The following is a 26,328-nucleotide window of genomic DNA, read 5'->3' on the forward strand; positions in this document are numbered from 1 at the left end:
GGTACTTTGAATATGCTGGGCCCAGCGAGTGGCGCTGTTAGGGAATGTGAAAGGGAATGTGACCTTGTTGGAGGAGGCATGACCTAGTTGGAGAAAATGTGTCCCTGAGGGGCTAGGCTTTGAGGCTCCTATGCACAGGATCTGTACAATGTAGAAGGAGAGCTTCCTTCTAGCTTCCTGAAGATGATGTTCCCTTTCTGCTGCCTTTGGATCAAGATGTAGAACTCTTAGCTCCTTCTCCAGTACCATGTCTGCCTGGATATTGTCATGCTTCCCTCCATTATAAAAATTGACTAAACCTCCGAAACTGTAAGCCACTCCTAATTAAGTGTTTGTCTTTATAAGAGTTGTCTTGGTCGTGGTGTCTCTCTTTACAGCAATGGAAGCCCTAAGTAAGACACCACCTTTTTATCATTATTCCTCTGTTTTATTCTTTCAACAAACTTGATGAATAATCAGATAGGGCCACTGTTCTGAATGTTGAATGAGATATGCTGGTGAGAGAAAAGAATGGCAAGCCTTTGTGGAAAGACCCAAAGATGAAAACAAATCTGGCGTGGTAGTGAGTCAGGGAGGGGGCACTTGAGGTGGCTTCTATGGCTGACAGCAGTCTTCCACATAGAAACGGGATGTTATTGATGAGAAACAGGAAGTCCAATGAACTTCTGAGTTTTATGTGCGGGTCAGGACATGGTGAGGACATTTTTCTGGGCAGTGGAAATTCATCGTGACTGGTGAGATGATCCAGAAGCAAACATGTACTGAAGAGTAAAAGGTTGTCAAAGGACACTGATTCCTTGCCCTAGGGATTTCCTCTGCAGGAAATCACTCCCAGGAAATCCCACCCAGGAAATCCCACCCAGGAAATCCCACTTTCTTGAGATTTGAGTTCCCAAAATACCACAGAAGGTCCAGATGACCTCTGTGGAATGTTCCAATGCCCTAGGTGTGCCTGGGGGTGTACTGATAAAAAATGTATGATTCTTCCCCTTTGAATTTTCTCATTCTCCCCCTGTCCTCCCCTCTTTTGTGGTTTTTGCCTTTATAAGCCCGTTACAAGTTCAGGCCGTTGTCGAACTCCTCTACCCCTGCGTGGTGTATGAGTCTCGACCCCAGCATGCTGGCCTGAGATCTCACTCTGTTTCACTTTCAATAAACTTCCTCCTGCGATTGCAGCAAGTCTGGTCTCGGTGCCTCACTGGGTGCGCGCCTCTCCTGAGATTTGAGTGAGGGTCTCCTTTCGGAGGTCTTTCAGTACAAAGTGACATTAGAGACCTTGGAAGGACCTAGGAATATAGATCTATGTGGGTCTTAGCAATGCCTTTGGAGTTTACTTAATGTATTAACAAGGTCTTTATACATGAATAATGGTGAGTTTCTAGCAGGACTGAGGGTTTGGAAGTAGATGCCTTTGAACCTTCAAGTTCATTGCCCACACATGAACTCTTATTGCTCCCTGAATTTGTTAGAGCTGCCTGCTTTTGGTGATTGTCACTGCTCCTATCTCTTCTTCCTCCCAGCCCTGCTTGGTTCTGTTGTGCTCTGTGATTCTTTACCTTTATTGTTACAGTTAAGCTATAACAATCTCATTATATAGATCAATGTATTTTGAATACCTCCTATGAGTCAGGCATTATTTCAAGTTCTTAAACATCATTCCTATTTACAGTGTGTTAACCATGACAGATAAATAACACATTTATGATGAGATACATCAAATAGCACCGTGAGGGATATCTGTCTATGAATGTATTCCTTGATCTTCCTGAGAAAGGGGGTAGGAAGTCTTAGGGTGCTTCCTAGAAAGTAATGTTTGAGACTTGACAGTCTAGTGTTAAAAGCTGGAAGTCCTAGGGAGTGAGAAGAGAGTCAGCAGGTAGTTTTGAACACCATTTAGTTATGGTTAGAGATAGCTGGTGCTTTGAATAAGAATGCCCTGCCCCAGGCTTAAATATTTGAATGCTTGGTCATTAGGGAGTGGTACTACTTGATAGGAATTAGGAGGTGTGGCCTTGTTGGAAGAAGTATGGCATTTGGGGCAGGCTTTGGAGCTTCAAATGATTAAGCCAGGAACATTGGTTCTTCCCTTTTCCTACTGCCTACCAATCTGCATGTAGAACTCTCAAGCTACTTCTCTAGCACCATGTTTGCCTGCATGCCACCGTGCTTCCTACCATGACAACAATGGACCAAGCAAGCCACAGTTAATCACCTTCCGTTATAAGAGTTGCTATGGTCATGGTGGTTCTTCATGGCAGTAAGGTACTGACTAAAACATCTGATATTAAGTGTTGTATCTGAAATATCCCACAGGCTTCTGACTTGCTCATCTGCTGTCCAGATGATAGTATTATCCTGGGAAGCTCTTAACTACATGCAAGTGAGGATGGCTGGTCATTGCAAAGCACCGTCCTCTCAGCTACAGGGCCACCGCAGTTGGAATTCTGTAAACCCCACCCCTCAATTACCTAGCAGTAGTCAGGTATGCTCCACCTCAATGACCTGACACTATAAAAGGGGCTGCTTGCCCCCTTCTCTCTCTCTCTTGCCTCCTGGCTTTCTTGCTCTCTCACCCCTATCCCTCCTCTTCCCCTTCCCTTCCTCCCTCTCCCTCCATGTGCTCATGGCCTGCCTCTACTTCTCTATTCCTCTCTCTCTGTCTCTCTCTCTGTCTCTCTCTCTGTCTCTCTCTGTCTCTCTCTGTCTCTGACTCTCTCTCTCTCTCTCTCTCTCTCTCTCTCTCTCTCTCTCTGCCTCTACTACCCTCTTAACTCTCCCATGACCTGAATAAACTCTATTCTATAATATACCGTGTGGCTGGTCCCTGAGGGGGAATGGACCCTCCCAGAGGCATCTCCCTTGCCCCCAGGCCTTGCCATACCTCCATGGGCCATATGCCTCCCACTTTCTTCATCCTTTACCTAACATTGGTGCCAAAACCCAGGGCATCATCTTTTCACAACATTGGTGCCTCATGACTTTTTCTTTCAGTGACTTATCCTTTCATTGGTGCCCTGTCATCTTTTCCTTACAACTGCAGTCATGGAATCAACTGTGCCATCAGAGTCCCAGAGACTGCTGAAATTCTGTTCGAGACCAGCTCGGGCAAACAACAGGTTTCCCAGGGATGGACTGAGGATTGAAAAACGACACAGTTAGTTAAGGTTGCAACATGAATTTGTCCAGACTTGAGGCCAAAGCGAAGCCTTGTTTATTTTTTCCTATTTTAAACCACTTTAATTACATGCAGAAAGATTACATTAGTTCTGAGACAGAGAAAAAATTAACAATCAAAGATCCTGTAAACATCTTTCTGGAGACCAGGTGTGAGAATCAGGGACAAAAGGGGGTCTCAAAAGACAAAGAGACTGGTGAGCCTACATCCACTGAATCTCCCCTGTCCAGAGGGTTCTGTCTGGAGCTACAAATGCAAATGTACTTGTCTGAGCTTCAATCCTAAGGGTTCTGCCCTGAACTTCAGATGCAAATGTACTTAATCCCAGTCCTTACAGAAGCCAGATTCCTGCCTTTGGTCAGCTTTAAAATGTCCTGGAAAATTAAGATTACCCTGCCACCAACTGTCCAGAGGTGCCAAAAATGCTCTCCACAAAATTCCCTATCACAAAAGTAGGGTGGAGAGGGCCACTGGGACCCTCACCTTAGTAGTCAGTCACTGCTCCCAGCCATTTGTTTGCATTCTGGCTTTATGGCACACAACCTTGTGCTCACAAAGACACACTAGAATATATAGACTGTTGAGGACTAGAGAGGGGGCCTCCATTTCCTATCAGTTCTGGGAAAGTCATCATCCAGGCTGGCTGAAAACTTTACAGTGTGACTCCTTTGGGTTACCTATGCTTCTACTGGCAACCCTTCACAGATGCTCCTTGAGTAAGCTCAATAAACCCATTGGTTCTCCAGGGTGAACTGTGGTGGGTTGCTGTTAGGGCCTTGGGAGGCAGGGCAGATGTCGGTTATCCCTCCTCACATGGGATAGAACTTGAACATCCCTGGAGAAAGTAGATCACCAGGAAAGGGGCTTTGAGGATTCATGCCTGAATCCTCATGTGAGCCCTGTTCTCTGTTTCATGGTCCTCAGTGATGTGAATATTCTGCTTCACATTATCACATGTCAGGAGCCATAACCAGACAAGCTAAGAAGTAGCAGGTGGTCATCCTGAGATGCCTGCCTCAGATTATTATATAATCTGTGGCCGGATCACCCTTATCAAGCAAGGCTATCAGGGATTCATTTTTGGAAAGATTCACGCTATTGAAATGTTTTTCCTGTTATTATTAAACATATATAACAATCATCACAAAGGTGTGCAATAGCACACCACTTTCGAGCATATGTCTGCTGATCTATGAAGATGTACTGTCTTGTAGTGATGCTATATAGACAAATGGACCACTTCTTTTTATTTATTTATTTTTTATTTTTTTTACAACTTTATTTTACAAAACAAAGATAAATGTACAGATTTTAAACATTTTTTGCTTAAATTATACATTTTTCTCAGTACTTTTTTCAGATTTTAACATAATTTTTACATAAAACTATATGAATATATTTTTTGTCAGTACTTGATTTTTTTCAAGGTTTGATAGTATGCCTTGAAAACTTAATAGTTATAATGAGCATAAAGTACATGTAAAACAAAGTGTAACATGGTAATAGTTAAAGTTTTCTTGTTTTGTAAATATTTTTTTTGTTTTGTTTTGTTTTCTTTATTTCTTGGACTTCATACAGTCTGTGAGTTGTTTCTGGGGGAGTGCAAGCCTCTGGGGTTAGCATCCCACTATCAGTGACTGCATATTATGTCTGTTCTTTTGTGACTGGGTTATCTCACTCAGGATGATCTTCTCTAGATGCAGCCATTTTCTTAAGAATTTGGTTAAGTCATTGTTTCTGGTGGCTGAGTAGTATTCCATTGTGTATATGTACCACAATTTTTGTATCCATTCATCTTCTGAAGGACATCTGGGTTCCTTCCAGTTTCTGGCTATTATAAATAGAGCCACTATGAACATTGTGGTGCATATATCTTTGTTGTGTATTAAAGTGTCTCTGGGGTATATGCCCAGAATTGGAATAGCTGGGTCTTCAGGTAGTACTATATCCAATTTTCTGAGGTATCACCAGACAGATTTCCAGAGTGGTTGTATTAGCTTGCAACCCCACCAACAGTGGAGAAGTGTTCCTCTTTCTCCGCAGCCTTGCCAGCATCTGCTGTCATCTGAGTTTTGGATCTTGGCCAATCTGACTGGTGTGAGGTGGAATCTCAGGGTTGTTTTGATTTGCATTTCCCTGATGGCTAAGGATGATGAGCACTTCCTCAGATGTTTCTCGGCCATTCGGTGTTCCTCAACTGAGAACGTTTTGTTTAGCTCTGTACCCCATTTTTTAACAGGGTTATTTGATTCTCTGGTGTCTAGCTTTTTGAGTTCCTTGTATACCTTGGATATTAGACCTCTATCTGATGTGGTGTTGGTAAAGATCTTTTCTCATTCTGTTGGTTGCAGTTTTGTTTTCTTGACAATGTCCTTAGCCTTATAGAAACTTTGCAATCTCATTAAGTCCCATTTGTTAATTTTGACCTTAGAGCTTGAGCCATTGGTGTTTTGTTCAGGAAATTTTCTCCTGTGCCTATGTGTTCTAAGGTTTTCCCTACTTTCTCATCTAATAGTTTCAGTGTATCTGGTTTAATGTGGAGATCTTTGATCCACTTGCACTTGAGCTTTGTACAAGGAGATAAGAAAGGGTCTATTTTCATTCTTTTGCATGCTGAGTGCCAGTTGGACCAGCACCATTTGTTGAATAGGCTGTCTTTTTTCCATTAAATGTTTATGGCTCCTTTGTCAAAAATCAGGTGACCATATACATGAGGGCTCATTTCTGGATCTTCTATTCTATTCCATTGATCCACATGCCTATTTCTGTACCAGTACCATGCTGTTTTCAGCACAATTGCCTTGTAATATAGCTTGAGGTCAGGGATAGTGATTCCTGCAGATGATTTTTTTTTTGTTGTTGAGGATGGATTTTGCTATTCTAGGTCTTTTGTTATTCCATATGAAATTGCACATTAATCTTTCCAATTCCATGAAGAACTGGGTTGGAATTTTGATGGGGATTGCATTGAATCTGTAGATTGCTTTTGGTAGGATGCCCATTTTTAAGATGTTGATTTTTCCAATCCATGAGCATGGGAGATCTTTCCATTTTCTGAGATCCTTCTCAATTTCTTTCTTTAGAGGTTTGAAGTTCTTGTCATACAGGTCCTTCACTTGCTTAGTTAGAGTCACACCAAGGTATTTCATAGTTTTTGTGACGATTGTGAAGGGTACCTTTTCCCTGATTTCTTTCTCCACATGTTTGTCCTTTGAGTATAGGAAGGCTATTGATTTGTTTGAGTTAATTTTGTATCCAGCCACTTTGCTGAACTTGTTTATCAGCTGTAGGAGTTTTTTGGTTGAATTTTTGGGGTCACTCAAGTACACTATCATGTCATCGGCAAAGAGTGATCTATTTACCTCTTCCTTTCCAATTTGTATCCCCTTGATCTCCTTTGGCTGTCTAATTGCTCCAGCCAGGACTTCCAGTACTATGTTGAATAGGTAGGGGGAGAGTGGGCAGCCTTGTCGAGTCCCTGATTTTACTGGGATTGCTTCAAGTTTCCCGCCATTAAGTTTGATGTTGGCTGTTGGTTTGCTGTGTGTTGCTTTTATTATGTTTAAGTATGGACCTTGGATTCCTGTTCTTTCCAGGACTTTTAACATGAAGGGGTATTGGATTTTGTCAAATGCTTTCTCAGCGTCTAGTGAGATGACCATGTGATTTTGGTCTTTGAGTTTGTTTATATGGTAGATTACATTGATGGATTTTCTTATGTTAAACCATCCCTGCATCCCAGGGATGAAGCCTACTTGGTCATGATGAATGATCATTTTGATGTGTTCTTGGATTCAGTTTGCAAGGATTTTGTTGAGTATTTTTGCATCAATGTTCATAAGTGAGATTGGTCTGAAGTTCTCTTTCCTTGTAGGGTCTTTGTGTGGTTTAGGTAGAAGGGTTATTGTAGCCTCAAAAAATGAGTTGGGTAGTATTCCATCTGATTCTATCTTTTGGAATAGTTTGGAGAGTATTGGTGTTATATCCGCAATAAATGTCTGATAAAATTCTGCACTGAACCCATATGGACCTGGGCTTTTTTTGGTTGGGAGGCTTTTGATGACTTCTTCTATTTCTTTAGGTGTTATAGGGTTATTTAGATGGTTTACTTGGTCCTGGTTTAACTTTGGGATCTTGTATCTGTCTAGGAATTCGTCCATTTCCTCCAGATTTTCCAATTTTTTCCAATAAGTTTTCGTAGTAGGATCTGATGATTTCTTGAATTTCCTCAGCTTCAGTTGTTATGTCGCCACTTTCCTTTCTGATTTTGTTAATTTGGATACTCTCTCTTTGCCCTCTTTAGTCTGGCTAGGGGTTTATCAATCTTGTTGATTTTCTCAAAGAACCAACTCTTGGTTTTGTTGATTTTTTCAATGGTTCTTTTTGTTTCTATTTGGTCTATTTCTGCCCTAATTTTGATTATTTCTTGCCGTCTATTCTTTTTGGGTATATCTGCTTTCTTTTGTTCTAGGGCTTTTAGCTGTGCTGTCAGGTTGCTGATGTAGGCTCTCTCCAGTTTCTTTTTGGAAGCACTTAGGGCTATGAGTTTTCCTCTCAATACTGCTTTCATTGCATCCCATAGGTTTGGGTATGTTGTATTTTCGTTTTCGTTGAATTCTAGAAAATCCTTAATTTCTTTCTTTATTTCTTCTTTGACCCTGCTATTGTTTAACAGAGCGTTGTTTAGTTTCCATTTGTATGTCATTTTTTTTTTGTTTTCTTTGTTGTTGTTAAATACCAGTCGTAGACCATGGTGATCTGTGAGGATGCATGGGAGTACTTCAATCTTCTTATATCGATGGAGACTCGTTCTGTGTCCAATTATGTGGTCAATTTTCGAGAAGGTGCCATGGCATGCTGAGAAGAAGGTGTATTCTTTTACTTTAGGATGATATGTTCTGTATATATCTATTAATTCCAGTTGGTTCACAGTCTCTGCTAGTTTTGCTGTGTCCTTGTTCAGTTTCTGTTTCCATGATCTGTCCATTGGTGAGAGTGGGGTATTAAAGTCTCCCACTATTATTGTGTGGGGTGAAATGTATTTTTTGAGCTTTAGTAGGGTTTCTTTTATGAATGTGGGTGCTTTTTTATCAGGAGCATATATGTTAAGAATTGAGAGTTCCTCCTGACAGATTTCCCCGGTAATGAGTAAAAAATGTCCTTCCTTATCTTTTTTGATAACTTTTGGTTGGAAATTTACTTTATTCGATATTAGAATAGCCACTCCAGCTTGCTTCTTGGAGCGGTTTGCTTGGAAGTTTTTTTTCCCGCCCTTTTACTCTGAGATAGTGTCTGTCTTTGTCTCTGAGATGAGTTTCCTGTATGCAGCAAAAGGCTGGATTTTGTTTATGTATCCAGTCTGATAGTCTATGTCTCTTTATTGGAAAGTTGAGACCATTTATGTTAATAGATATCAAGGAATATTTGTTTCTGTTTCCTGCCATTATTCCTTTTTTGGGTTTAGTTGTGTCTGTGTTTTTTTCTTCTTTTAGTTTTCTTGTTTAGGAGTTTTCTTGTTTTTACTAGGCTGTATTTTCCCTCATTGTATTTGGTTTTCCACCTATAATTAGTTGTAGTGCTGTGTTTGTGGTCAGATATTGTGTGAATTTTTATTTGTCTTGAAATATCTTCGTCTCTCCATCTATGGTGATTGATAGTTTTGCTGGGTATAGCAGCTTGGGCTGGCACTTGTGCTCTCTTAAGGAGTGCATGATGTCTGTCCAGGCTCTTCTAGCTTTCATAGTCTCTGTTGAGAAATCGGGTGTGAGTCTGATTGGCCTGCCTTTATATGTTACCTGACCTTTTTCCTTTACTGCTTTTAGTATTCTTTCTTTGCTTTGGGCACTTGGTCGTTTTACTATTACGTGTCGGGAGGTATTTCTTTTTTGGTCCAACCTATTTGGAGTTCTGAAGGCTTCTTTTATGCTCGTGGTCATCTCATTCTTGAGGGTAGGAAAGTTTTCTTCTACGATTTTGTTGAAGATATTTACTGTGCCTCTTAGTTGATACTCTTCTCCCTCTTCTATTCCTATTATCCTTAGATTCGGCCTTCTCATTTTGTCTTGGATTTTCTGGACATTTTGGGTTAGGAGCTTTTTGGTTTTTACATCTTCTCTGGCTGTTTTGTCTAGGTTTACAATGTCATCTTCTGCCCCCGAGATTCTCTCTTCAATCTCTTGTAATCTATTGGAAATGCTTACTTCTGTGACTCCTGATTTCTTTTTTTGGTGTTCTGACTTTAGGGTTTTCTCTTTTAGCATTTTCTTTATTGTGTCAATTTCTGTTTTAATTTCTCTCTTCCATTCCTTTATTTCTTTGGTTCTGTTTTCCTCTAGTTCTTTGAGTTCTTTGAGTGTTTTTCTTGTTTCTTCTTTAAAAGCTTCTGAATCTTTTTGCTTTTCCTCCCTTTCTTGTTTAAGTATCTCTATCAGCAACTTAAGGTATGATTTCAGGTCTGTGTCTTCTTTTTCTGGAGTGTTTGGAATTCAGATGTTTGCTGTTATGGGAGAGCTGGGTTCTGGTGTTGCTAGGTTGTCTTGGTTTCCTTGGGATATACTCTTTAGCTTTCCTCTTGCCATTTTGTCGTCAGTGATATGTTCTTGCCTTTCCCTTGTATCTGGTCTGTGTCCCTGAATCTATACTGGTCCAGGTGTCAGATGGGCTGAGCTCTGTTCTATGTCTCAGAGTCGTCAGGTGGGAACAGAAGTTCCAAAGTTCTGTTTCTGGTCGCAGTTGTTCAGTCTTTACAAGCTGCCGTTCCGGGTAGCAGATGGGCCGGGCTCCGCTCTGCGTCCTGAAGTCGCCTCTGGGTGGAAACAGAAGTTCTAATTTTCTGTTCCCAGTCACTGGATCGGGCAAGGCAGTGCAGGGCAAGGCAGGGGGTGCACTTTCCGTGTGCACTCCGCAGAGATCTCTCTGCTCCCTGGCAGCCCAGGTCTCCCACCCACCAGTTGCTCAGCCTCTACGAGCCACCGTCAATGGACCACTTCTTAAGTCTTAATGATGATCCTATAAAAATTCTTAAAATTATACCAATGACTATTAAGTTCTCTCATAGTGAGACTGCCTTTAGGTCATTTCTGATGGTCAAAACTGCAATGAGAACTCTGCCAGTCTCCCAGGTGTCATCAGTTAATTCCTCTTAGATGGTAACCAAACTTTCTCCTACTCTGAGCAAATTCCAAGAAGTTGTAAAACAATTAACCAAAGGTCATAAAAAGGGAACTAACAATTTATTATAGGTGTTAGGTCAGAGAATAAGATATTGACTGGGTTTATCTATATACAACTTCACTAATAACTTAGTTATGGTTTTTAAACTTCAGTGAACCTGTGGAGCTGAGACAGGTGATGGATGTTTAGCCAGATAATTACTCCTAGTAGATATTCATGTAAACATTCTCTGTTGTAGACTTCTATTTCAATTTGTGATTTGATTTGTGTTTGTGTGTGTGTGTGTGTGTGTGTGTGTGTGTGTGTGTGTGTGTGAAATTGTGATGAACTTTCTAACATGTAATCATGTATCCTGAGAGATGTATAAGTGCCGAGGACAAAGAGAGAGGATGGGCCGAAAGAATTTTTCGCTTGCTAGGACATTTTTCCCCTTTCTCCGCTTAGGATTTTTCTGCTTTACCTTAGATAGCTTTAATCAGAAACTTTTTACAACTTAGTAATAAATGCTGTGATCACTTTTCTAAGTGTCCATTTTCTTACCTGTGACTTCTGACTAGCAGGCTGAGAGTTAGAGCCCAGCAGGTCCTGCTGAGATAGAAAAAAAAAGGCCACATTACTTAATCCCCTTAGGCTTCAGGTGTCAATTGCATAAGCTAGCAGCCCTTTACCCTCAGAAAGAGCAGAAAACTTTTTTGAACTTTTTAGAAGTTATCATCAGCATTTCAGTACAGTCAGAGAGCTAGAAAGTCCTGAGACCCTCAGACTTTAAAGCCATCACCAGAGTGTGCTTTCCACCACTGCCTTCTCCAGGCCGGGAGGCTCTGGCAGTCACAGCTATGATGTGTCTAGTTGTCCTACCATGCCTTCCTCACCATGATGACCTGTGTCTTTCCTCAAAAGATTGTTAGTAAGAATTGTCACCTTGATGCAGCCTGAATCATCTGAGAGGTCGTCTTAATGGAAGACTGTCTAGAACACATTGGCCCATGGAGGATTGTCTTGTTTATGTTAGTTGAGGAAGGAAGACCCACCTCTGCCCCCAGATGTGGGCAGCACCGTTTCATGGGCTGGACCCCGTCGCCTGAAAAGGAGAGGAGGGGGAGCAGTAGTCGTGCATGCATAGTCACTCTCTACTCTTCACTATGTGATGGACAGATTAGCTGCCTTGCCTTCTCCATAGTGGGGTGGTAACCAGGAACTATGAAGTAAAATAAAGCCCTCCTTCCTAAGATGCTTTCTTGAGGTGAGATACTTCATCACAGTGACAGTAAACAAAATCCAGATCCTCTTTATATTGTCTCTGCCAGTTATTGTGATTCCAGCAGCATAGAACTAACCAATATGGTTGAATCTGCAAGACCTGAGGTAAGGAAGCAACTTGTACACCAACATAGTCTGGACATTTCCTTAGCACAGTGGGGGATACTGATGCCAATGAGACCAGCAGAGCCTAGTCATGGCTGAAGGGGCACATCAGTTTTGTCTTCTTTCTTGGCTGCTCGAGGATGGCTGCCATCATGAATAACATAGTAGAAACTCAGAAACTCATACCTATTTTAGCTACATTAAACTTTGTGAAAGGCTGGGGCCATAACTGGACCTATAGCGTTCTTGCCTATGTGCAGGAAACCCTTGGGTTTTGTTTCCAGCATGGAATAAAACAGCTGTAGTTACACCTACCTGAAACTAGAATTCAAAGTCATTGTCCTTGACTACAAATAGAGTTCAAGACCATGCTAGGCTCAACTTTTCTAGACAATGATGGTTGGTGTTTTTATCAAGGGGCAGGAAGGGAGATTCCAAGGTCAAGGCCAGCAAAGGCGACATAGTGTATTAACGCTCTGCTTCAAAGCAAAAGCAAACTTATGGGAATGGTTGACAGTATTTTAGAATGCATTAATGTAGAAGCTGGGCGGTTTCAGGTCACTTGAAATTGTAGCCATTGATAGTGTTTAATAGTTAGCATGATGATAGTCTAAACTATTAGTTTACTACAAAGCAGTTTTGATTGAATTATAATAAACATAATATTATGGACTTAAAATTTTAACTTAAGATGTTTATGAAAGCAATATAATTTAAATACTTCAATGACTGTATATTTATGTACATATCTTCTCTGTTCTTTAATTTATTTTAATAAAACATTGAAAAGAAAAGAAACTCAGACAAGAAGTTCAGAGTTCTGTCCTTGGTGAAGAGGGAAAACCGACATCTGCCCTGCCTCCCAAGGCCCTAACAGCAACCCACCACAGTTCACCCTGGAGAACCAATGGGTTTATTGAGCTTACTCAAGGAGCATCTGTGAAGGGTTGCCAGTAGAAGCATAGGTAACCCAAAGGAGTCACACTGTAAAGTTTTCAGCCAGCCTGGATGATGACTTTCCCAGAACTGATAGGAAATGGAGGCCCCCTTTCTAGTCCTCAACAGTCTATATATCCTAGTGCTTCGTGGTGAGTACAAGGTTGTATGCAGTAAAGGCAGAATGCATACAAATGACTGGGAGCAGTAGCTGGCTACTCAGGTGAGGGTTCTAGTGGCCCTCTCCATCCTATTTGAGTGATAGGGAATTTCAGCTGTCTGTGGGTTGACTGTAATGGCACAGCTGATTCCACAACTGCGGTGGCCCTGAAGCTGAGAGGACGGTGCTTTGCAATGACCAGCCATCCTCACTTCCATGTAGTTAAGAGCTTCCCAGGATAGCACCATCATCTGGACAGCAGAAGAGCAAGTCAGGAGCCAGTGGGATATTGCAGATGCAACACTTAATACCAGATGTCTTAGTCAGGAACCTACTGCTACAAAGAGTCTCTTTGTGCCAATCAAAAGGTCATTGGTGTCCTTAGCCTTAGGAAAGCAACAGTAGCAAATAAGAAAGGTGAGGAATGCTAGGCCAAGGCATACAAGCATACAAGATGTTAACTGTACTTTGTCTCAGAGCCCATTTTGTTTGTTACAAGTGCAAAACAAAATTGAGAGACCAGGCCTCTGTGAGAAAAAAAAGCCTCCAGAAAACAGGGAAAGAAAGGAAAGCACAGAATAAGGTTGGGGGACTGCAAAAGACAGTCTTGGTGCTGGAGGAAACCAAAGAAGGAGCGTCGTCACTGATCTGATCTACCACGACAGCACACGTTTCTAAGAAGGGGCTAATGAAGTATAAAGACTTAAAAAATTGGTCTTTGGAGCACACAAAGACTTGATGGAATTGGTTGGATATGAATTTCATTTAATATTGAGTTACTCGAAAGCCTTATGTCTATCTTTCCATAGAGTTCACTCTTCCTTATGAATTCCATTTGGCTGTGAGTTCTAATATTGGCAATAAGAACCAATGCTGAAGAGTTGGAACTGATGGTAGGAGGTATGAGAGGGCTGAACGGGAAATGCAGTCCTTAGTGTATGAGAGGTGGCCATGGCAGAAACGGGCACAGCATTCTATTGGCTGCAGGACTTTCTGAGGAAGGGCATACCACTTAGTTCCCAGTCTCATCTCACCATCCTGAGGCTTTGAATTGAACTATGGCCTTTCAAATGGAATTATAGACAAGGTCACCTACTTCTCAGTTAAGACAGCTCTGTGTATTTAAGTATCCCACAAATACTGTACAGATGACTCTCTGTGCAGTAAACAGTACCCAGCCAAAAATTACGGATTTTGCAAATAAACATATCCTCAAACCTGCCTCCCCGCACCCCAGAGAGTAAATGTTTCAAGAACATTTTTTTCATATGTATAAATACCAGCCAGAAACCATAGCACTGAACTGGATTTCTGTTCTTTATGTTTGGAGATAAGGTCTTGGGAAGTTGCCCAGGCTAGCCTTATTTCAATGTACATCTCAGGATCACTTTGAATTTGCAATGTGTGTGTGTGTGTGTGTGTGTGTGTGTGTGTGTGTGTGTGTGTGTGTGTGTGTGTGTAAGGATACTTCTTAAAGTAGTAAACAGATTTCCATATAACTTTTGCAAAGATATTTAGAATTGTTTACCCCTACTGTATTTCTTCCTCTCTCCTAACCCCAACCCTCCACCTCATTAAAGCCCTTACTGCTTCATTCATTCCCTTTTTACATCACACTTTCTATTTGCAATCTCTTTATTGACCATTTCCTGATCTCTTTGCCTCTAGATGTGACACAGGTTCCAGCTATACTACTCTTAGACATGGGTGTGAAAACCTATGTTCTATGTTAAAGATACCTGCTGGTCTAGGTTCATTGCTTTTCTATGCACAATATCCAGGAAGTGCCAGTAGCCTGGGTGTTCATCAACTGAGGAAGAGATGATAAAAATGTATGTTTACACAACAGAATATCATCTGACTCATAAGAGAAATGAAGTCAGAGAATTTGCATATAAACAGCTGGAACTGGGCAACTTTTGAAGATGAAGGTGCTATGTTTTGTTTTTGTTTTTCTTCTGTTCTTGTTGATCCTGAATCTTCAGAGACACATGTTTTGCTTACAATGCTTACTGAGGTCAGGGCTTTGCTACTATTTTCTTTTGGTTTGTAGAACTGGCACAGTGCAGGTCTTTCCTTTTGTTGCTGGCATCTGGGCTGATGTGAAGAGTTTGCAAATGAGGCCTGGATGGCAGTTTCTCCTTTACTTCCTCTGGTTCCTCCTTTACTTCCTCTGATTGCCCCGCTGTGACTCACCAGAAAACCTCTCTCGCTCAGTGCCAATCTGTTTAGTATAGTTCTTGCTTGCCTGGCTCTGGCCTGGTTCCTTGGGTTACACTGTGTGAGTCTCTAAAGCCGCACTGTGTATGGAAGGCTGAGTGGTTGAGTGGAGCGCTTGACGTTATCCGTATACCAGTAGGTATGGGGAAGACCGTAAGCCTGCTGGAGAATGCTCATGCTGCTTCAGGAAGGACCATTTCTTTGCTGCATGTTAGGCAAGAAGTCCAGTTCTCAGTGGGGCTAGGGCAATAAGGATGCACAAACTGGATGTCTTCCGGAATCTGCAGTCACGTGTCTGTGGTGGACCACCTCAGTACTTGAACACAGACGCAATGAAAAACCAGATGTGAATGTTATTCTCAACTTTTCCATTCTGAATGAGGCCGTGCTAAAAGGAAAAATAATGCATGTTTATGTGTGCTTTGCAGCAACAAAACACTTAGTGCCTATTGAGTGTCATCTGCCTTGGAGGGGTTATTGAATTTAAAACTTCCTTCCCATTGTTTACAAAACACGAATATCAGAGGTTACAATCTTAATGGGAAATAAGTTTTAAGTGAAAAAGATTGAAGCCAGATGGTGCTTTCTCTTTTCCTTTATTCTTTAGAAACAAACAAAAACAATTTCAGAGTAAACATCGAAACAATTTGAATATTTTCAGAAGTCTCATATCTGCCCTGGTTTCTAATTAAAATGATTATAATTTAATTATTGTATATATGACAACATACTTGCATAATGGTGTGGAACAGCAAGTCAGAAGGTATAAAAGATTTTGTCTTGCATAAACTACCAATAGTTTGAAAAGCAAAACCAAACATCAGAACTAAACTCTAGCTTGTTATGTAGAGAAAGAGTGAACAATTGTAGAGTTTATTTAAAGTCTAAGTGCATTGCTTCTGTCTGTAAAATTTACTTTTGTAATCCTAACAAACTAGTGTATTAGGTGGTTAAAGTTTTAGAAATGCTGGCAGAAAAGAACGGTGCCTGCGAGAGGCAGAATTCATAGCAAACCAGAAGTGAGAGCATCATGTGACTTTCTCATGTTCCACAGGTACCCATGCGTGTACAAGGCAGACCCCACAGGTACCCATACGTGTACAAGGCAGACCCCACAGGTACCCATGCGTGTAACAAGGCAGACCCACAGGTACCCATGCGTGTACAAGGCAGATCCCACAGGTACCCATGCATGTACAAGGCAGACCCCACAGGTACCCATGCGTGTACAAGGCAGACCCCACAGGTACCCATGCGTGTACAAGGCAGATCCCACAGGTACCCATGCATGTACAAGGCAGACCCCACAGGTACCCATGCGTGTACAAGGCAGACCCCACAGGTACCCATGCGTGTAACAAGGCAGACCCCACAGGCACCTATGCATGTACAAGGCATACCCCACAGGCACCCATGTGTGTACAAGGCAGACCCCACAGGTACCCATGCTTGTACAGACCTGCACTGTCTCTGTGTAATTGTTGCCTCATTCTCAGCCGGGTCCTCTAACATGATCCCAGAATACACCAGAGACTCAATTGTCGTATTGTGTCCTAATTATTTATTGGCTAATATTAATTGACAACTTGACAGAACTTAGAGTCACTTGAGAAGAAAGAGTCTCAATTGAAGGGTTTTCCAGATCAGATTAATCTGTGGGTATGTCTGTGGGAAGCTGTCTAGCTTGTTGACTAATCTGGGAGGGTTCAGCCCACTGTGGGAAGTCCCACTCCTTGGCAGGCTTACCTAGACTGTATCAGAGAATTGGATGAGCATGAGCCAGAGGGAGCAAGCCAGTAAGCATCGTCCTCCATGCCTCTGCTTTCCTACTCCTGATGGGGCTCCGCCCACTCACAGACTGCGGCATCTAAGATATGTCTCTGACGTCGTTCTTGACCAGAGTGTTTTATCCTGTTGCCTTTGCCCCGTAACAGAAAACAAATTAGGACCCATTTCTAGAAAAAGAAAATCTAATAGAACACACATAGCCCATCCCCCATGCATGCATGCACATGAACATTAGAAGAAATTTACTAGATTTACTCATATGATTAATGGCTAAATTTGATACCTTACCAGTGTGTAGCCACTCTAAAGCTGGGAAAGGGAGTATCCAGTATCTTCTCAGCCAAATACACCTCAGAACACAAAGAAGCAAATGGTAAATGGCGTGGTCTCCATTCCAGAGCATGGTCCATGGACAGCTACTTCTTCAAGGTCACTGACCCTGGATAATAGCAGCTATAAGCTGCACCATGCAGAAAGGCCCCAGCTTGGGTGTGCTCCTCTGTTCTTCCTTCTGCTCCTGTTTTCAAGGCAGGTCTTTGCCACTTTGACCCGTTCAACAGTCTTCTCTGGAAATAGATATACTCAGGAATACACATTATTTCTTTTCTTGGTAGTCATCAAGTTCAGCCACATCTGCAAAATTAGCATGTGTGAGGCCTAGGCTTTGCTGGGGTGTTAGGTAGGAAAAGAATGGAGGTATATCAATGTTCTCTAGAGTCATAGAACTTATGGGATGTCTCTATATATTACTGGAGTGACTGACAGTCTGTGGTCCAACTAACCCAACCATGGGCAGCTGTGGATGGAGAGTTCAAGAATCCAGTAGTTCCTCAGTCCCACGAGGCTGGGTGTTTTCACTGGTCTTCTGGAGAAGTAGGTTTCAATAGATGTGCTGGTAAGTAAGTGCAAGCAGGTGAAGAAGCGTGAACTCCAAGATTTTTTGGGGTCCTGGATATTCAGTCTTCAAGTGTGCATTCAGTAAATTATGTGTGTTTGGTCTGAGTGGTGATTCCTGAACCCCAGCACTTCCTTTGTACTTGCTTTCACTTATGTTTTCAGAACTCTGCTCTAGATGGACTGTTGCACACCTACAACTCTGCTCTAGATGGCCTGCTAAACACTCAGATCCACTGTATCTCAGCCCATCCGTTCGGTAAGAGCAGGCCAGGGCTGGCAAACCACAGTCAGATGGCCCATGTGATGTGACTCTTGTTTTTGTAAATATATATTCAGCAGTGACTGATACCCAACCACACACACTGGTTTGTGGGTTTTTACTATTATCACTCTATCGACAGAGTGAAGCAGCTATACAGAAACCTATGTGATCTTTTAATCCTAAAGACTGCTGTCTCTGGCACGATGTTGTACAGCTTTAATCTCAGCCCGGGGAGGCACACCAGCACTCTCTCACCTTGCTCAATAATCCTGTACAAACCCACTCATCTTCCTGAGAAGTTTTATTAATTCATTGTTTTAGAGATTTAATTCCAGCACTAGAGAGGCAGAGACAGGCAGATGTTTGTGATTTCGAGGCTAGCCTGGTATATATAGTGATCAGAACAACCACGGCTATAGTGAGACTCCTGTTTCAAACAAACCACAAACAAACAAGCAAAAATGTCCCCCAAACACATGCAGTATGTGTGCAGTGGTTTAAGTGTGGGTCTGTAAGTCTAGAGAGGAGACACAGAAGGCAGTGTTAGGTGATAAGGGAGGGTAGAGCTGGGCAGAAGGACACACAGGACACGGAAAGACAACAAAATCAGGAGCTGGAGGAGTTTATAAGGCGTGGAAGCCATGGAGGGAGGATAAGGGAAGGTAGCCACAAAACATACTTCATTTGAAAATCTCATTATGGTATGTTTAGCATATTATTTGTTGACGTAAAGTACATTTGTTGATTTGATGTACATTTGATGTCTGGGTGGCAAGCACCTTTGTGCCAGTGAGATTTAGATGACAGAACTCCTAACCTCTGTCAGGTACACCTCTGTGATAATCTTGGGAAGAGCTTAGATCTTTGTCTGAGTGGAGACATTACCTGTATTCCCCAGTCTCTCGATCTTCAGCAATTCAGATGCTTGGCATCACATACACATTTCCGAGACTGTATCCCTTTCAGCTACAAGCAGGGCTGCCATTGTCCCTTTGCTGGGTGTCTGAGATGGGAGGAAGCAATGTCCGCTCTTGCTTTTCGCCTGTGCACAAACCACACAGAGCTGGATAGGAGGTGTGTCTCCTACTGTCACCCTGACAGGTGTTCCACTCGGTGTTGGGAGAATCATCGGCACTTTGTGGCTCCTTTAGACTGGTCACCATTTTCCAGGCTCTCCCTTTGTGTGAGAGCTGCAGACCCAGGGACCATGTGACACTGTGCTACGCCTCCTCTATTGCTGCTTTGTCAGCATGCCTTCTTTTAGCCATTGTCCTGAGTGTACCTGCCACCGAACAGGACAGCACCTGCCAGCGCCAGGCTGGGTGGTTCTTTCTTTCCTCTTCAACTCCCTTTATTACTTCCCTTCTCTCCATGAACCACTCTCCACTTTATATTCTACAGTAAAATTCTTCTAGTCAAATTGTGGGCTATCCTACACCCTTAAACTTGGTGGTGAAATCCTATTACATGCCGAGCTATCCCCCTGACCCTGCTTTGGCTTTCACAAAGTCAAACGTTCCACAGATTCAGAAGCTGTTGGCTGACATTAATCACATGGTTTAGCTGCAGATGTGGTCTCTGGGACAGCGGTAAATCCAATGGATGGCCAGTGACCTGCTGATAACATTGACTGTGGAAAGCAGTAAAATTTAACACTAACTGTAACTCCTTTTCTCACCATTAATCAATTAATTCACTTTACATCCTGATTGCTAACCCCTTCCTCCCAGTACCAACCTCCATAAAGTAACCTCCCCCAAACCCCATTTTCTTCTCTTCTGAGAGGGTAGAGGAGCCTCCTGGGTATTGCTCCACCCAGGCACATCAAGTCACTGCAGGGCTAGGGGCCTCCTTTCCCACCGAGGCCAGACAAGGCAGCTCAGTTGGGGAATGAATCCCACAGCCAGGTTACAGCCTTAGGGACAGTCCTCTAAAGAGGCCACCTCCTGGAATCAGGCAGAACCCCCAGAAGAGGGATAAGAATGCCAACCTGCCCACAAAAATTTCTACTCAAAATTTGTCCTATTTACAAGAAATACAGGGATAAAGATAGAGCAAAGACTGAGGGAATAGCTGACCAGTAATTGGTCCAACTTGACAACCATCCCAGGGGTAAGCACCAGTCTCTGACACTATTAATGACACTCTGTTAGTGCTTGGAGACAAAAACCTAACATAACCGTCTGAGAAACTTCTCCCAGCAGCTGACTAAAAGAGATGCAGAAACAGCCAAACATTGGACAGAGGTTCCCAAGTCTTGTGGAAGAGTTGGAGGAAGAATTGAGGGCCAGGGAGGGAATGGGTACCCCATAGGAGGACCAACAGAGTCAACTAACCTAGATCCTTAGGGCTCTCGGAGGCTGAACCACCAACCTAAGTCTAACTCCTCCTAATCCTAGACTTGTAGAGAGCTGGTAATTAATGGATGTGGTGATAGAGAACAAGAGTTCTCCTAAGCTCAGCATGCTAATGGCGTGATTCCCAGAGTGGCACTGTTGTTGAGTTCATAAGAGAAATGACCTAAAAGGTCCTGTGTCATGAAGATGTATTCAAAAATGGGTGTCAAAAGATTTGCCAGTTTCCCTGGGTTTGAGACGTACATGCATTCTGGTCATGGCTTGACGCCCTTATCTTCACTAGAGACCAAATCAGTCCATCTCCAAGCATGTACTTAGCTAAAAAAACCTTTTCTGTTTGTAAAGTTTCCTGTCTCAGTTGTTTGGTCATAGAGCTATAAAGATGTGGCAGAGTATTTTCTTCCCTTTATATGACTTACTTTTGATGTCCAGGGATTTTATGGAGACATGGTATTGTTGATTCACTCAAAACTTAGCCCCATTCTTTCAATATAATCTTTCTTCCAAATAATTTCTTTCAACAATTGATTTTGAATCCATGCCTTCCTGCTTTGTAGCTGCATGGCTCTCTATAAATTGTAGTCTTTCGGGGCACTGGATACAAAGGGGCGGGAGTGATACCTGTCCCGGTAGTGTGAACTGTAGGCTTTCGGGCACTGGATACGAAGGGGCGGGAGTGATACCTGTCCCGGTAGTGCAGCTTATAGCTGTTGGCTGCAGTGGAAAGCTGTGAGAAAAATAAACACGAAAGATGCTGTGAATTTTTTCTGGAGATGGTGGGGAAATAGACTCTGACAGTGGCCTTACCTCAAAGTGCTTTTATCTGGGAATACTCTGCCTTTCAATAAGTAGCTTCCAGAACATTCTGAGGAACTTGCACAAGCTGCTGCTACTGGGCATAGGGTGAGATAAGAGCCGGGGACTGTGTTACACTCAGCCTTCAAGACACCTTAGCGAGATTGTCTCGGTTAGTAGGAAAAGCCACGTGCACGAGCTAGCAGTCTGCCCTGGGACCGGAGGAGAGAGCCGCCGTAAGCAGAGCAGGTGCTCTCACCCGTCAGACTACAGCAAGCCTATTCCCAGCTCCAGCTCAGTTCCAGCAAGAACACTTTCTGAACAGGCAGGACTTTGGGAGAGCTTCCTTGGAGTCCAGTTAAGTCTGAGATGGCGGCGGGAGGCCTCTGAGCCTCCTCTTGGCCTTCACAGTGTCTGCTTTTGAGGTAAGTTCTGGGCTGGATCTCTGTGTTTTTGCTCACTGGAGGCCAAGGAGTACTCTAGTAATTGTGAGGGAGTCAATGTTTTGGCCACCCCAGAAAGATGACTCTTAGGCTAAGGACCCATAAGGAAGGATAATTTTGTCTTGGTTTTCTGGCTTTTCCCTCTGGTGCCTGTGATGGGTACTGATGTCTTGGTAAACTCTGTTCAGCTAGAGGAGGAGGATGAGGAGGAGGAAGAGGAAGAGGAGGAGAAAGAGAAGGAAAAGAGGGAGGACAAGGAGAGAGAGGATGTGGTGCTTTCCGCCTCACTGGGGCTTGCTGAATGTTTTCTGGCGGTTCTGCTGATTCTCTCTTTCCATGAGAGATCATTTGTACAGAGCATGGCTTCTGTGGCCAGAGTAAAAGATCTGTGGAGAAATGGAGACTCACAGCTTCCTTTAGAATGTCGGGATCTGAAAACAAGGCAGATCCTCACATAGTACGAATGGCTTGGTAAACTGTTCAGCTGGACTCTTGCCAGAAATAGTCTTTGAGACTATCGGTGTGAAATGAAATGGCCATTTGAAGTTGTCATAGTTTCACATTATGGTGCTAATTAGATATATGACCTATGAATATTAATTAGCATTATGAACAAATCTGCATATATGTTATATATATGTATATTTATAAAAATGTCCCTGGTTTCTGTTTTATGTGTTTGCTTTTTATTATTGCTATTCTGAAGGTAGCATCATATTAAAATGCTAACCTTTCTGTTTTCATTATTCAGTGACACATTGAACACTTTCAGATGTAGGAAGGTGACCTTCGACATTTATGATGCCATGGTCTTTATCTATCATGACATTTACTGGTATTCTTTATTATGGAGTATAGTACTTAATGGGTGTTTAATAAAGACTGTGCCGACCTTAGTGGACAGGGATGTCCATTTATCATTATGTAAGGAAATAGGTGTTGTTAAGAGTTAAGTCTGGACTCTCCCTGATGAGCTCTTTTGACGAACACTTTGTTCCTGGTTAGTGGCTATTTTGGGATTTTCTGAAAGCAGAGGGTGGTGTCTAGTTGGAGGAAGTAAACCATTGGAGATAAGCCCAGCCGGTTGAGTCTGCCCATCTCTCTTTGTGCTCTCTGGTACACTGTGATAGAAATAGACTCCAATGATTCTGAAGCCATATCTGAGCAGTTCCAACATGTCTTCCCCGTGATGGCTGCACCCTCTGAGACCCTGTGAAAACAAGTCAAATGTCCTTCCATTACTTTATCTGAATGAAGAAATCCTAAGTTCATATGCAATTTTTAACTTACTGCAGAATTAAAGGTTAGAAGCTGCACTCCATCAGCTAGCCCCTTATGTAGTTGGATTTACCAAAGTAGGTAAACTTTCCCATCTTTGTCTAAAGAAACGCAGCCACACTGGCTGTCACCCTGATGCGGTGACCTTGGCTAAGGCCATGTGGTCTTTTCCAAAGTTTGAATACACACGCTTAGCTTCCTCTTGATTTAATTCAGGCGAGTAAACATACTGGACTCAATTCAGGTTAGGGAATTTTGACTACATGAGGACTAAAGGCAGAATCTGGTGTTTCTGGGAGAAGTGGTGATAATTTGAAGATTTTCCTTCTCAAAAAATAACAGCTTTTCAAGTACTTTTTAAAGCTATGACTTAAATTTTTTTCTGAGGAAGAGAAAGGAGCGGATGAGCTGATTTTTGCTGGGAGATGGTAGCTGGCTTTTATTATTTCCTTGACTTTATGCAGTGTTCTTGCTTTGTGAGTCTTTTTTAAATCTTTATCTAGAATCAGACAATTCAAAGCACACTGTGGTCACTGCCTTATCATTGTAAGGGAAATCTTTGCAATTTTTAAAAGCATGATTAAAATGTTTAATTTCAAATGGAAAGTTGATAATGGAATCTTCTGCTCCTTCTTCTGAAAGAAGCAAGCAGACAGAGTAATTTAAAGTCAGTGCAAATTAGTGTAAATGCTTATCTAGTACGCTTATACTAATGTGTGCAACATTCTTTTCAGTATCCTAATTTGTGATACCTACCAAAGGGAGACAACAGTTTTTAGACTCCTGCTGGATGTGCATTTCTTTCACATACCACAAACACACACACACACACACACACACACACACACACACACCACAAACACACACACACACACCATACACATACCACACCACACACACACAAACCACACACACACTACACACACCACACACACACCACACACACACCACACACACCGCTATCTGTTTGTCTTGCTTTTTGCTTGTATAGAGCAGTGTTTTGTACTTTGTGCTTAATGTATTTTAAAACTTTAACACTTTCTCTGTGGGAAGTAGTAGCATTTACATGTAACCTTACATCATCATGTGATCATCTCACTTTCTGACAGATGCTTTTGATGAGAAGGGTGAATACATTGATCCTAGGTACAAATATCTATGCCTATGTTGTAGAAGAATAAACACAGAGTAGAGGCAGCAACGATAAGAGCCTGGAAGCTTCAGTATTCGTACATTTTCTTGCCATACTATGTTTTCAAAAGCTGCTCTCAAACCGTGTCATGTTATCACCACCGCGTTTGAAGTATTTGTTATCAACCTCCGTTGTTTAGTTCTTACAGACTGAAGATGAGAGCTATACAGATACTGGTGTTAGAGAGAAAAAAAATATGATTAGATACAACCTTGTAGCATTAGAATTAATCCTACTTAATTTAAAAGATGCCATACAAATATTGTACTTTATCATGCTATAGTGTGATTTTAGGTTAAGCACAACTTGAAAAAAGAATCTAATTTTGTCAGTTAAACTCTTCATGGAGAATGAGGTGAAAAGAAAATATACCTGATAAACCCTGAAGCTGCTACTTCTGAATACTGGGCTCTGTTCCTATAAAAACAAGATAGCAGCAGACATTCTGAAGGTTTTTGTCCCTGGATTCTATTATGCCATTGAAAGTGTTGAGATCCTCAAAGGCATGTTTAGGAAATGTAGTATTTTTTTCTACAAATATACACTTCATTAGTAAATAAGATAAAAATGGCAACATGTGCCATACAATTCAAGATGGGAAACTCGGTATTTTCGGAAGTGAAATAATTTTTCGGATTCTCTTATAGAAGAGTTGTTTCAGGGACCTGCGTCTGCATCAGTGAGCAGTGTTGGGGGCCAGCTGCAGTGCAGTTTTAATTCAGACAGGCTTGGATGACAAGGGCAGTAGGGAGAGCCTGGGACCCCTTCAATGCACATGTGTACAGGGGGATCACAGGCCAGAGCACAAGCTGACAGTCCTTTGTAAGGCGTTGACTTGAAATCACAAGGGCATCCTTTGCCCTCCCCCCTTTCTTCCTTCAGATACTAGAAATGGTGACTACAGTGACAACGAGGCCATGCGAACTCCTTGGAGCATGGTTGGCTCATCTCCATGTCTCTGTGGTCTCATCCTAACAGTCGTGAAAATCGTTTGCACTGGGATGCACACCAGCATATCAGTCAAGTGCCACGGGGTCCCAGACTGCCTGGACGCCAAGCCTCTGTGCTTACCTAGGGCTCTACTGGCCTAAGCTTGCCATGTTAGACCGTTTCATGGTCTTCCTCAGCTTCAGCTTATTCTTTCCTGCAGGCTAGCAGTAGTCCCTGTTTCTAGGACTTAGCAGGCCGGCCACTGTCCTTTTGTTATCTCCGGGTTTCTGAGAGCAGCTTTGCAGGCATGTTCTTGCTTTGTCACACGCTCTCAGTTTGCTGTGTGATACAGGCTTCAGAGTCCTTTCCTTAACGACCTGCACTCATGTTAGAGCTCCGTGGTGGCGGTCTGAGAAGTCGTGGATTCTGGAAGCACACCTGGGCATCCGAGAATCCCTGGCTTGTGTAGCAGGAGGTGAGTGGACAGGGTCTGTGTGTAGACGTTTCAGCTGTGGGTTTCGATACACGGCACTGTTGGAGAAACGGGCTTCAAGATTAAACAGAGAGTGGGATCCACTTGCTGTTTTGATAGCCTCAATTTACCAGCAGTGAAAATGAAGACTTGAGCGTTTCTTTGGTGATTTTTCTTTTACTTGTTTTTGCACTAAGGATAAAACGTCCATGTCTAACATTTAACTTCATCCCTGACATTTGTTCTAGGCCATTATCTCTGTAAGGCTTCTTCAAAAACAACTTCATTTCCACAGAAGTCACAGGAAAAGTGCTTTTAGAATAGGCTGTCCCTCCAGGGTTCACGGGCTGCAGAATGGTAACTGCTGGTTTTCCAGAGAGAAAACACACCTCCCCTCCCTTACCCCTCCAGAGAGAAAACAGACCTCCCCTCCCTTACCCCTCCAGAGAGAAAACACACCTCCCCTCCCTTACCCTCCAGAGAGAAAACACACCTCCCCTCCCTTACCCCTCCAGAGAGAAAACACACCTCCCCTTCTTTACCCTTCCTCTTCTTCAGAGCCTGGTATTGCTTAGAAATTGTGATTTAATAGTTGGTAATGAAAGCTGTAATGCTTTTTCGTATTTTCTACCATGTTTCTTTGCCACTGACTTCTAATGGTGTGTATAGAAAGTAGTAAAACCTACTGTTCAACCCGTTGCTGTTCGGATACAGCTAGGGAGTCCAACAACTGCGCTCTCTGCCTGTTCAGAACCAAGGAGCCACTTAGTCCTTGAGGCTGGAGGTCTGGGGAGTCTCTGGCTTGGCAGGTCTGGAGCATTGCTTAAGGGCTGCTGGTCTCCAGTGCACGGTGGAGGCCTGAGGAGACGTCGGTGTCAGGGAAGG

At 42.6% G+C, this 26,328-nt stretch overlaps 1 protein-coding gene across 1 annotated transcript in view; it reads left to right on the forward strand.

Annotated features, from left to right (window-relative positions):
* Window positions 1-11,689: 11,689 nt before the first annotated feature.
* The window catches only part of L3MBTL4 (L3MBTL histone methyl-lysine binding protein 4), a gene marked incomplete at both ends in the record, with an annotated part of 378,564 nt that continues 363,925 nt past the window's right edge, over window positions 11,690-26,328 (forward strand). The window contains 4 exon segments of the mRNA XM_080936343.1: window positions 11,690-11,713; window positions 16,084-16,179; window positions 17,877-17,970; window positions 25,324-25,446. Of these exon segments, the coding sequence (XP_080792469.1) occupies window positions 11,690-11,713; window positions 16,084-16,179; window positions 17,877-17,970; window positions 25,324-25,446 (337 nt within the window).

This window comes from Micromys minutus (genome assembly GCF_963924665.1).
Source record: "Micromys minutus genome assembly, chromosome: 23".
Lineage (NCBI taxonomy): Eukaryota > Metazoa > Chordata > Mammalia > Rodentia > Muridae > Micromys > Micromys minutus.